This window comes from Leuresthes tenuis, unplaced genomic scaffold (genome assembly GCF_036924035.1).
Source record: "Leuresthes tenuis unplaced genomic scaffold, fLeuTen1.0.hap1 SCAF_22, whole genome shotgun sequence".
NCBI lineage: Eukaryota > Metazoa > Chordata > Actinopteri > Atheriniformes > Atherinopsidae > Leuresthes > Leuresthes tenuis.
In genome coordinates this window covers 26,349,860-26,362,250 of record NW_027325376.1, presented here as the reverse complement: position 1 = coordinate 26,362,250, position 12,391 = coordinate 26,349,860, and the positions used below count along the sequence as shown (strand labels likewise).

At 39.1% G+C, this 12,391-nt stretch overlaps 1 protein-coding gene across 2 annotated transcripts in view; it reads right to left on the bottom strand.

The window, feature by feature from the left end:
* LOC140282104 (ankyrin-2-like) overlaps window positions 1-12,391 on the bottom strand; it is a 125,564-nt gene that overhangs the window by 64,782 nt on the left and 48,391 nt on the right. For both annotated transcript variants that reach the window (XM_072376667.1, XM_072376668.1), the window contains exons 3-8: window positions 10,146-10,244; window positions 7,822-7,920; window positions 7,544-7,642; window positions 6,909-7,094; window positions 2,526-2,549; window positions 310-408 (exon numbers count right to left, since the gene is read on the bottom strand). In XM_072376667.1, the coding sequence (XP_072232768.1) occupies window positions 310-408; window positions 2,526-2,549; window positions 6,909-7,094; window positions 7,544-7,642; window positions 7,822-7,920; window positions 10,146-10,244 (606 nt within the window). The remainder of the gene's footprint in view (window positions 1-309; window positions 409-2,525; window positions 2,550-6,908; window positions 7,095-7,543; window positions 7,643-7,821; window positions 7,921-10,145; window positions 10,245-12,391) is intronic.

Below are 12,391 nucleotides of genomic sequence, written 5' to 3'. Positions count from 1 at the left end.
TTTTTATGAAGTGACATTATATGAACACAGTTGTTTGATTATGATTCAGTTAAACTGATTAAATGCAGCCTTGCCTCTGCATAGGAGAACACATTATTATACTCACTAACAGAGGCCAGTTTGTCCATAAGCAGATCTACATGAATATGACACTATGTTGTGAGTAATTACAAGCAGAAATATTACAAAACTCCTGCCCAGTTGATCTGTTTTCTTGCATTGCAAGGTACTGAGCACAGAGTATAGAATCACAGTGTTCTAAAAGTGTTCTTGAACCCACAGAATAATGCTCATTAGTGTAATTCTTACCCTTGCTGTGAAATCAACCGCTGCGCCACGGTTGAGCAGGAGTGTTGCAACGTTGACATTCCCGTAGTGGGCAGCGATGTGCAGGGGGGTGAACCCACTCTGGAACACAGACAGGAGAGGAGGGGTCAAACATTAGTAAACCTCAAAGTCCTGCATGTTTGACCGTCACCTCTTTAATTTAGTCTTCCCAGCATGCAGAAGTCATATCAAGCATCAACAATGAAAAGAAACTGGAAAAAAACAAAATGTGATAATGTCACTGAAAAAAGAATGAAAATAATTTAAAGAATGCAAGTCAGACTGTGCACCTACATATAACCATGAAACAGACACTACTTCCATGCAAGTTAACGGTTACAGACACTAAAATAATTTGGCTTCGAAACTCAATTCAAATGAGAAAAATAAAAAGAAGAACAAAGGCAAAACGTAGACGTACAGTACCCACAGACTGACATGATAGGTAAAACAGTATCATCCACCCAAAATCAAAACCAAATAAGGTTATAAAATCATAACTAACAATAAGAATGTTTCCCATCGACATGTTAACTGTACGTCAGAGATATCAGAGCTAACAATGAGAAATGTATGAGGAAAGTTAGAGATTGCAGAGCAGGTTGGAGTAGTTGTGAAATTCTTGCCTTACCTTGCCATTCTGTAAGTGTGGGTCCGATTTAATGTGAAAAAGTTGTTTACAAAAGTGTGAAGAATACAGTGACCAACGTGATGGTTTCAAAACTTTACACAGTCAAAAGCTTAGAATGGTGCAAATGAAGGTAGCATGGATGCAACATGCTATTCAGTGCCAAATCATTGGCCAAATATGAGAGCTGCTTAAGCTTCCCATGCTTCCCCAATTATTGATTAACAGTCAAAGTTAAATGCCATTCATTTGGAAGATTTTCTAAAATGGAAAAAAACGTGCATCTGAGAAACTTCATTCTGGAAGCTGTGACATGGGAATGAACAGGGCTGCCAACATTAAAACAAAATAAGATACTGTAAGCTTTACCCTAAGTGAACATATCTATATCAAGTGTCTGTGACTGCGCCATGATGTGCACGATGTGCTCAGTGGATTTTTTACCGTAATGTTCACTGATTATGATAAATGATCAACTGAGTCCCCTGCTCAGCTGAAAGCAGGCTGATTCTGATCGCCGGTCGATCAGTCGGTGCATCTCTGATGTAAAAATGTTTTGAATAAGATCATTGTCTCAGTTGCTAGTTTCATGGCTTGATATGTCCATTTGGTGAACTGAAAGCAAACAAGACAGTCAAGCAGGGCATGTGTTAGGTCTATGAGAAGCTGCTATCCAATGGGAGTCGTTTGAAAAACATAAACTAACTAATAATGGCCAAAACACTCCAACTTTTGCATAGTCTGTTGTTTGGCTTTGAAGTACAACTAAACATTTTGGTTATGTTAGTAAAGTTTTCATTTTGCCAGGATGATATCAAATATTTCCCCAAGAACATGGGTGCATTGATGAAAAAGAAAGTTCCCTTCTCATTAAATATTTCAGTTTAATTTTGGCAGCTCTGGACACCCATTGATAAGCAGCAGCATAAAGCAGTATTATCAGTCACCAGTCAGCAGGTTAGTAATACTTGAGAATTGCTGTAAATAGTTTAGAGTACATCTCTAGAAATCATGCCACACCAACATATACTGACATCATCAGAAGACACACAGACAGCTTACATTTACAGCTTTACCAAAAACGCATCAGCACAATAAGCATCAACTCAAACCTTACAGGAAGAACATGTGGTCATTTTAATTCAGTAAAGAAACTGTACAATCATGATGAGACATTTCCAAATGTATTGAGGGTTATAGATGAGCAAAAACATAAAAGGGTTTTAACAAACGAAAGTTAGAAGAAAAACAACATTAAAAAATGAAAACACAATGAGAACAGTACAATTGATCAAACTAAATTTAAACTGGACTGTGCAGGTCCTGAGCTCAGGACACATGGCAGTAGCTTGGCCATTCCTGTCAGCCATGCATGGTGGCCTCTGACAATACAATATCAAACCAACTGAAACCGCGAGAAAAAGAAAAATGAACCAAATGATTGTTGAGCTGCACAATACCGAGCTATGGAAGAGAAAGAAAAAGGGTGGTGGAGGGGAAGGAAAGAAGGATGACATAGAGATGGGAGTGAATGGTAAATCTGTGAAGAATTAAAGAAGTGTGTGTATACCTCAGTAGTCCTATTGACCATCATCTGTTGCAAGTGGAATGAGGGAGGGAAAGATCAGTTCAGTTAGGCTTTTTATACACATTGCTCCACTGCAGCTGTGCAGCCAAACAACGTGGCTGGAGTGGTTCGCTTCATTTTTGTCTGTCAGTGCCTCTCACGCAGATGCCAGGTCTACTCATTAATGATTGTTTTTGTCTTTGTCTTTAGTTTTTCAAGCCACACAGCCTCCCTGCCTGAACCTCCCAGCGTGTTTTCCTCTCTACTTGTTCATGCTCAGGACAGCAGATTGAATCAAAATGAACGTTAAACGGGTTCTTTTAGGTAAACAACTTTCTTATCAAGTGGCATCTTATAAATACTGCTAAATTAATTTGTATTGGACTGTACTGATTGAATTTGATTGGATTTAACTGAATTTGCCAGAATGGGAATATAACTGGAGTATAATAAACCATTGTTTCTTTCCTTGTGAAGTACTCTGACATGATATTTATTGTTAATTGACATGACAGAAATACTCTGAATTGCCCTGACTTTATTGTAATTTTTATCAATAACTTGTAAAATGTTAAAAAAAATGGCCTTTTTTTCTTTTTAGAAAAATCCAAAACAATTTTATATGGCTTCAATAAGTCAGATTGTCAGATTGTTTAAGCAGTAAAGCACAAAAACTTGCAGAGCACTTTAACAAATGTATAACATTTCTTTAGACCTGGAGCATACCAAACTGACTGTTTATTTGAGAAGTTATAATGATAAAGATTAAAATGCCTTGTTCAGTTTAGTCAGTACCGACTTCACTGCTATATCATTCCACTATTACATCACATTTCAACATGTCAGAAGTTCAAGATTTTGAGACTAAAAGGTGGGTAATAATCCCTTCTGTCTGTAAATGTTCCAGGCTTTTCCTTTGAGGACCATCGTACTATATTACAATCCCACATGAAAGTTTGGCGAGTATAGATTTAAATAAAAATGCACTGATTCATGCCCTTACTTCTACTTTTATCCCCAGTCCTGACCTGTCCCCAGTCCTGACCTGTCCCCAGTCCTGACCTGCCCCCAGTCCTGACCTGTCCCCAGTCCTGACCTGCCCCCAGTCCTGACCAGCCCCCAGTCCTGACCTGCCCCCAGTCCTGACCAGCCCCCAGTCCTGACCTGTCCCCAGTCCTGACCTGCCCCCAGTCCTGACCTGTCCCCAGTCCTGACCTGTCCCCAGTCCTGACCTATCCCCAGTCCTGACCTGTCCCCAGTCCTGACCTGCCCCCAGTCCTGACCAGCCCCCAGTCCTGACCTGTCCCCAGTCCTGACCTGCCCCCAGTCCTGACCAGCCCCCAGTCCTGACCTGTCCCCAGTCCTGACCTGCCCCCAGTCCTGACCTGTCCCCAGTCCTGACCTGTCCCCAGTCCTGACCTGCCCCCAGTCCTGACCAGCCCCCAGTCCTGACCTATCCCCAGTCCTGACCTGTCCCCAGTCCTGACCTGTCCCCAGTCCTGACCTGCCCCCAGTCCTGACCAGCCCCCAGTCCTGACCTGTCCCCAGTCCTGACCTATCCCCAGTCCTGACCTGTCCCCAGTAGAGAATGTTGGAGAACTTTGAAGAGAAAATGCAACAACGATGACCTCGTTCAGTTACACACCTTAAGATGTGATACAGTATCAGATACTGCTTCATCACTCTGGAATGTCTTTAGTGTTGTGGAAGGAAAGGTAACATTATGAAGTGGAAAAACTTTTTTGGAATGTGCTGAGGGCCTAAAATGCAAAAATGAATGTAAAATTAATTAAATGACTAAATTAACTATAACTAAATTAAACTAATGAGACAAAACATAAAATATATTGTACTATACTGTCAGCAATCAAATAAAAGTCAAAGGAAATGGAAGAATCAGTGCAATTATTTTTTAAATCTAAATTTTCCATATAATCTGTGTTCTTGGTGCTTTGCTTTGGTCAACATTTGTGGCAGTTATGAGAAGAAACTAACGAAAACTAAAATATTAGTTCAAACACATCATTATAACCAACTATGATAATTTCTTTAACAGTGTCCAAGTTGATTCTTCTGATTCTTCCTAACTACACTCAGCAACATGTGCTTTATGTGTACATCTGACTGTACTATGCATGTTGCAGTTTATAGATATTCTCATCTGAGGCTTCCATATGAGTCATACTGCACATGGCTGCATCCCAGCAGCAGAGGCGCATATGGCATGTTTAGTAAATGCATAAAAATACCCTGCACAGACTCCGCTGTGTTCTTACATAACAATTCAACCGGTGTCTTGTTGAAACATGAAATAGTAACATTCAGAAAGTAGTATGCACTTCTATGTGGTGAATTAAATCACCATTACTCGAGTCATGTCACTTAAAGCCACAAGCTGATGATATAGGAACAGTTCTAACTATAAATCATTCTTCCATCAGCAAGAGTTTAACTCTCCCATCCTTCACTCGTGGTCAAAAACAAATCATTAAAAACAACTTTCAGTTCCAACTGTTTGCATGCAGTCACCATACAACCTGCAGACAGTGGCACACTCCATGCAGTGGACAGTGCTACACTTAGACATCGGTGCAGCGAGCTAGAATTGACAAGATGAGGGGAGTGTGTGAAAAGTAGCATTTAAAGAGAGAAAGGACAAAGAAGGAGAGACTCGGTTAGTGGCAGGAGCAGGAGTAACATGGCAGGCACAGAGACACTGAAGGAAAGGGAGGAACGAAGAGAGAAAGAGATGCATTGATAGATCGATGGAGACATAAACACACATTTATACAGCTTCATGGCAAAAGTACATCACAAGTAAGTTATGTTTGGCATAACCTAAATCTAACTTGGTGACACTTTTCACACCTGCTGTGATTAGTATCTGGATGATATTTCAGGATAAAACAAAGTCGTAATCACAAAAAAAACGCATTCATTAAAGATGCATTTGAGTATGTTTGGAACGCCACTGAACTATGATTTGAAGACCAAGCCCTTCACACTGGCCTCTGATGCTGGAATTCCAATTAGACCCTAAATCCATTGTTACTCTAGGTAGAAATATTGTCATCTGTGGGGTCACTAATATTATGTCTGTGCAGACTCATACATGCAGTGAACATATGTAGCAAGAACTATGAATACGTTCAATAAAAGATATTCAATGTTTAGCAAATAAATTATGAGATAGAAAACAAAGTTGTTGCCATGACAGTAAACAAGGTTTCAAAAAAGCCATCTTCGGACTAAAAAGGACACCATGGATTAATAAGTGGGATCTTAAGTGAGTATAATGACTTATAATTAAGTCTAAGTGTTCAAGTATAATTAAAAATATGCAACCTCTAGCAATTATGTGAGCAAGTGCATGTAAACCTACAAGATGGTGTCTTGTAACCAAACATATCCTAAACCATGTGTTTCATCCTGACCTTAACCAATCATTTTTAATTGCTGAACCTAACCAGGCAGTTTTCATTACTAAATCAAAGCAGTTAGTTGTGTTTTCTAAACCTAATCAGGTAGGTTTCATTCCTAAATCTAACTAGGTACCTTTGATTTCTTAACCAAGAAGTAGTTTTAATTCTTAAATTTAACCAGTTAGTTTTGATTCCTAAACCTTACCGAGTAGTTTAGTACTTAAACTCTAACCAAAAAGCAAGGGCCCCCATTGTTGGTATTATCATTCAGTATTACCATTGATCAAATGTGAAATGTAGTGACAATTTCTCTTTGTGTTCCTGTGTTCCTATGGCTGAACACGTGTTTTGTGACTTTTTGCCACCTAATTCTAATCAGTTCATCTCCTCAATGGGCCTATAGATCATCGCTGTGTGTAAAAACCTCATCTCTTATGTCATCACTACAAGTATAGTCCAACCCACACAAGTCGACATTATTCTAGTACAACATAAGCTTCAAATGAATTGTTACCTGTCAGCTTTCCACTTACTCATCTATTGTGCACAGATAAAAGCAAAGTGAATCCCTGTAATAATGAAGAGAAGTTGTGTAGAAAACAGACAATCAGATTGTTGATCATCAGGGAACTTATCCAGATACCAATCACAGTTTAATGGATCTCAAAAAGATCTCTAGATTTAGTAATCGAGGTGAACGCCAGTGTTAGTGAGCTAGTGCAGCTGAAAATTAACAAGCGTTTTAGCTGGTTTTCCGTGCTCACCTCTAGATTCTGCCCCTCACATCTCACAAATTACCACATAAATCCACTACAGTCTCATGCTATTTGTATTAATACAGTAACTTTTCATCTTTCAGTTCCTTGTATCCACATTACAGACACAATGCCACAAACAGAACACCACATCAGCTGAATTTTCACACATGCCAAACCCTCCAAACTAAACTGTACTAAGGCCATACCTTCGACTGGACATCGGCGTTGTGATCGTTCTGGAGGAGCAGGGCTGCTGACTTGGTGTCATCCTTGCGGGCAGCAATGTGCAAGGCAGGCAGGCGAACTTTGCCTTTAGTATCATTCTCCAGTAAGATGGAAACCACCTGGTTGTGGCCCTGCTGGAGGGCAATGGCCAGAGGGGTAAAGCCATCCTGGTAGAGAGAAGGTAGAGAGAATAGTTCTTAATGTGACAAGATTCCCTTCAGTTTACAAAGTAGTATTTTAAAGTAGCAATTCTCAAAGAGAAAAAAAGGGCATTTTCAAAATGACCAAATCTAAAATGCTGGAAATAACAAAGAAGTCATTCAAAAAGGCTGAAAAAAGAAAAACAAGAGGAAAGGATGGAATTACCATTTTTTTATCATGAGGTACAATTCCAGATAATTTTTCCAGTGTAATAGTTATGACAAAGTCTTGTCTTGATTTTTCTTTTTATAAGAAAAAAAGAAAGACCTGACTGCTTTCTTATTTTTTGTTCATTATTAAGCTACTAAAGACAAACCTCTTTCTCAAAGACAAACCCCTTTTTTTTCTGTACCGTTTTAGGAAACGTTGTCCTCAAACACAACTGTCATCACTTACACAACCACACCCTGCTTACCTCTGTAGCAGTACTCTGGTTGCCTCCATTCTCAAGCAGGTACCGCACCACATCTAGGTGATTCTCCTGGGCTGCCATGTACAGAGGAGTGAACCCATTCTACAAAACACAAACACATGAGGTTACTCATATACTACTGATAATGAGAAAGATCTTCAGCTTCGACTGTATTCAGTCCTTCAAATACAACCCAAAATAAAGTCATGGCTCATCAACAAAAGGGCTACAAACTGAATGACAGCACTAAAAAACTGCAGCTGCTGACAGCATAGACTCACCTGAGACTGTGCATTGATATCAGCTCCTCGCTTGACCAGAATCTTTACAACTTCAGCCTGACCAGCCAAAGAGGATATGTGAAGTGCTGTGTTTCCTTTCTGGATGAACAAAAAAAAAAGAAAGAAAAAACGGGTGAAATGCAAAAGAAGAAAACAAAAAGAAAGTGCTCAAACAATGAACAGCTTTGAGAGCTGGAAAGTCTGACACTTAATTATTTTTTCCTTAGTAAAAGTTCATGAGTTCCTCACCAATACATAGCTCTAAGTGAGAGTAGAACACAAATAATTAAGTCAGATCACTCAGTTCCACACAAATTGTCTTTCACAATAACACCGTTTAGCTTTTAGTACAAATATAAGGAGGTAACAGACCAAACATGTATCCTATTTGACTATAATAGCCGGCATACTCCATCCTATATGTACAAACAGTGTTTTTTTTAAAATCAGGATTGTTTCTTAATTGCAAAAAAACTTGAATCTGTAATTTGTTAATCCATGTGAACCTTTACTAAACAGACATAAGTAATAGATCACTGACCAACTTCACTGTAACTGAATGTAAATGTAAAAACAGTCCAGTTCAAGCTAATTACAATTCAGTTCATCATAATATAATCATAATCCAGTTAAATCCAATTACTTAAAATTCAAATTAGTCCAATTCATACAAAGTCAATTTAAAAAAAAGGGGGGAAAAAGTTGTCCAGCTGAGGATACCAACAGATTGCTTCTAAACTTCTATTTGATCCAATCCCTCATCCTGAGCATGCATGAGGTGACAGTGGAAAGAAAAAACTCAATGCCAGACCTCATTCTGTACAACTTCCAACTGCATGACTTCATGCAAGTAACAGCTTTTATTCAAAATCACATACACAGAAGGAAAGTACAGTAAATGAGAGACTATGTGCCTGTCAGGAGTCAGCTGTTAAACAAATGTTCAACAGCTGTAGGTCAAGACTGGTTTACCAACCATGAGCACAGCTTGACACAGAAAAAGGCAGAGGATGTACCATCACTCTATCGAGATATTATTCCTATAATGTGTGTGTGTTTGGATGGCTTATCTGCCCGTCCAGATCCGCCTCCGAATGAAAATGCATGGCCATCAAGAAGAGATTTCTTGTATTCAAATCTCGTGAAATCTTGTATTCGGCATGAAAAACTACAGCAATTAATAAAAATGTAATTAAAAGGAAAGTTATGTTGCTCAGTGGTAAAGACCATTTTGAGTGTGTCGTTGCATCAAATCTTAAATTTGTAGAATGAAGTTGGTTAGTGAAGATGGAATGAACATTATTTCCCTTGAACTCGTGTGTGTTAAATAAAAGTTTTCAGCAAATTTCAGCTCTTGTTGCATTTTAGAAAACTTTCCAACTTTTCTAGAAATGTGGTTTGTACACCATCATTTGCTGAATCAAATGTATCCCTCACATTAAACCACGTAGCAGCTGCTGTGCTGTATGTAACTGCATGTTGGAGCGACACCAACAAGAGTTACAAACCATCTCAGTACAGAGACCTGGAGCTTCTCTTATTGCAGGAGCTGGAATGATCAGCATTGCTTAAAAGCAGACGTCCATGTTAACTACTTCACTAAACATATCACTTTCCTGTAGCACTTCACTTTCACTGCTGCTTCATTTCATTACTAAAGCACCAGCACACGTTGTTTTTCTCAATGAATGACAGTCATGAATTTGGAATTGAAGGAGGAAGAAACATTGATTGATTCCATTTCTCCAAAATCACAAACAAAATAAGAAAAGTACAGTAAACGAGAGAGCTGTCATGTGCCAGTTCAACAGCTATTTACCAACCATGAGCACAGCTTGACACAGAATATCTCTATCGAGATATTATTCCAATAATAGTGATTTTTATGAGCTACTTCAGTTTTCACCTTTTTCTATCTCTGAAATTATGCTCAAATGAGTGATTTTCAAATTATTTAGCATCCTTGAAAAATTAATAAGAGTACAAGAATGACCAAAACTAATGTCTAGTCTATTTGCTATTAATCAACTAGTTAGAGTTCACAACTTGTCATGATTTACTCAAAGATACATTTCTTTATTTTAACCACAGTTTGACTTCCTGCAAAATCCAACTCTCAGAGCCTGATGTAAAAATGTGATTTTATTCAGATAACACTGAACAAAACCATTTGATCACTATAACATATAGTTGTAGTCATATCAGAACAAGAAGCCTTCAGTTAATGCTGTAAACTGCACTCAGTATAACCTTGGATACCACCTCTAGCTTCTTTCATCTTGAAGTAACCTTTGTTAACTCAGTGTGAAGGTGAGTAATCCCACCTTAGTAGATGAATCCACCACTGCGCCTCTATCTAGAAGCTCCTGGACCAGGTCCACATGGCCCTCCTTGGCTGCCAGGTGCAGGGCATTAAGACCATTCTGGAAACAAGATAGGGGAGGAAATGTCAAGCCTAAAGTTCAAGGAAACAGCAACAACAACCGTAAAGACCAAATGGAAAAAGAAGGGATTACCTCCTCCTCCAGGTCCACAACTAAATAAACCTGCCTTTCTTTCCCTGTGTCCATCTTTTGAACATGTGAACCGCTGTCTTGAAGTGGAGGGGGGACAGTCTGAGAAGCTGGGTATCAATGTTGAATTAGACTTTGAGCCATGTTATGCTTTTGTGGATCGAAGCCATCGCTGGGAATAAAGTTATTAATAGTGGAGTGGGTTTGTGTGTCTCTATGTGTGCAGATCAAGCAAACATCTTCTTGTTACTCATTCAAAGGTGTTCTGCAAACCTCGAACAATAACTGATATGACTGTATTTGTACAGATTTGAAACAGCTCAAACTTTAAATAGAATAAATATCCTTGACCTGATACTTATGGTAGTTTTAAGGAGTAAAACACTTATGACCTCATGAGTAGGGCTCATGAGTATCAGGTGGTTCCAGAAGCAGGTGGGTGGAGTCATTGAGGAATGGCTCACCCAAACAAGAGAGAACAAATGTAAAAACTGGTGGACAGCTACACAAATTAAAGTGTTGAGAGGAGCAGATGACAAAAGAAACATTTATCAGGAAATCACCCTCCATCCTCCAGTTTCTAAGGGAATTATCAATTTTAAAATTCAAAATTGACCAGAAAATAAATCTCATTCACAATGTTGCACCAAGACCAAACGACAACTCTGTCAAACAGGGTAGGAGAACAGGTAGGAGACATACATACCGGGTAGGCAGGGTAAGGTAGGAGACATACATACCGGGTAGGCAGGGTAAGGTAGGAGACATACATACCGGGTAGGCAGGGTAGCTAACTATCATGCTTCTGATGTCAATCACCCACTTTTTAGTCTCTATCTCACACTGTCATTCTGCCGAAACAAATCTCACACCAAAAAAGGAAAAATAAAAGAACTTTCATCACCATATTTAAAAAGCTGAAAACTAAAGAGTATAGCATTAGCTTACATAGAGTTCCCTGCATCTTTGTGTCAACCTAAAAAAAGTCAATGTTTATTTTCTTTTTAGCTCTATATCTCTCATTATTTTACTCATTATTTGATTTAATTTTACAATAAGTAATTATGACTCAAGCTGCTTTAGTGAAATCATAAAATATATCTTTGGATCATTTACAGCCATACAAAGTGCTCCATTAAAAATCACCTTTTTCTACATGCTTTAGAAGAGTTAAATGGAGGTGAATGTGGGGCTTAGGATTCTTCTTGTTTGCCCCTCTGTTTTTCCCAGCGACCCAGAACTGATTCAGCAGCACAAGCAGAGAGCTATGGCACAAAAAGAGCCTTTGAGTCAACAAGTAATTTCCTCCATGACATCACAAAGCTTTATGAGGCTAATGGTCCCACAGGACTTCCAGGCTCCCAACTAAGAACCCTCGTCCACAGCTAGCAGGGCACATTTATTATGTGTCAGTATGGAAACTGCATTATAGCATTATACAGTTCTTGGATGCACATGCCTGCCCCACACCACCTCATATCATCACTCATTTAGACACTGTGTTGGAAGACCTGGTCCATTCAGAATATTTCTACAATAAAACCATACAGCTTCACCCCATGCAATACTTCATTTTTGAATCATCAAACAGTAGTAGCACTGTTTTCCCATAAAAAAACCCAAAAAGAATTGGCAGCTTTTAGACTACAGAGAGGCCTTAGTCTGTATAACTACACAGTCACAGTTCAAGACATTCACACACATATACTGATAGACACATCAGTAAGCCACGTGGGGTTCCGTGTCTTGAAAGACGCTTCAACATGCGGCCCAGGGAAGTCAGGAGTTGAACCATCAACCTTTCGATTGGCCACCCTAGCACACTGTAAATGCACTCATAAGGACTTTGAATCTTCTCTGTATGCAAAAAGATAATGCTTTGATTGGATTATATGTCTATAATATGCCACACCTGTAAACACACTGTCATGATGTTGTCTGGCTGTTGTTTTTGGTTTCTAGGCTCTAGGAGGGGCTGGGCAGGTCTTCTGGGAGTCTTGGGCAGACACTTGATGGTTCCTGCAACCACACCTGTTCCTCGTCTAACCTCATTAGGA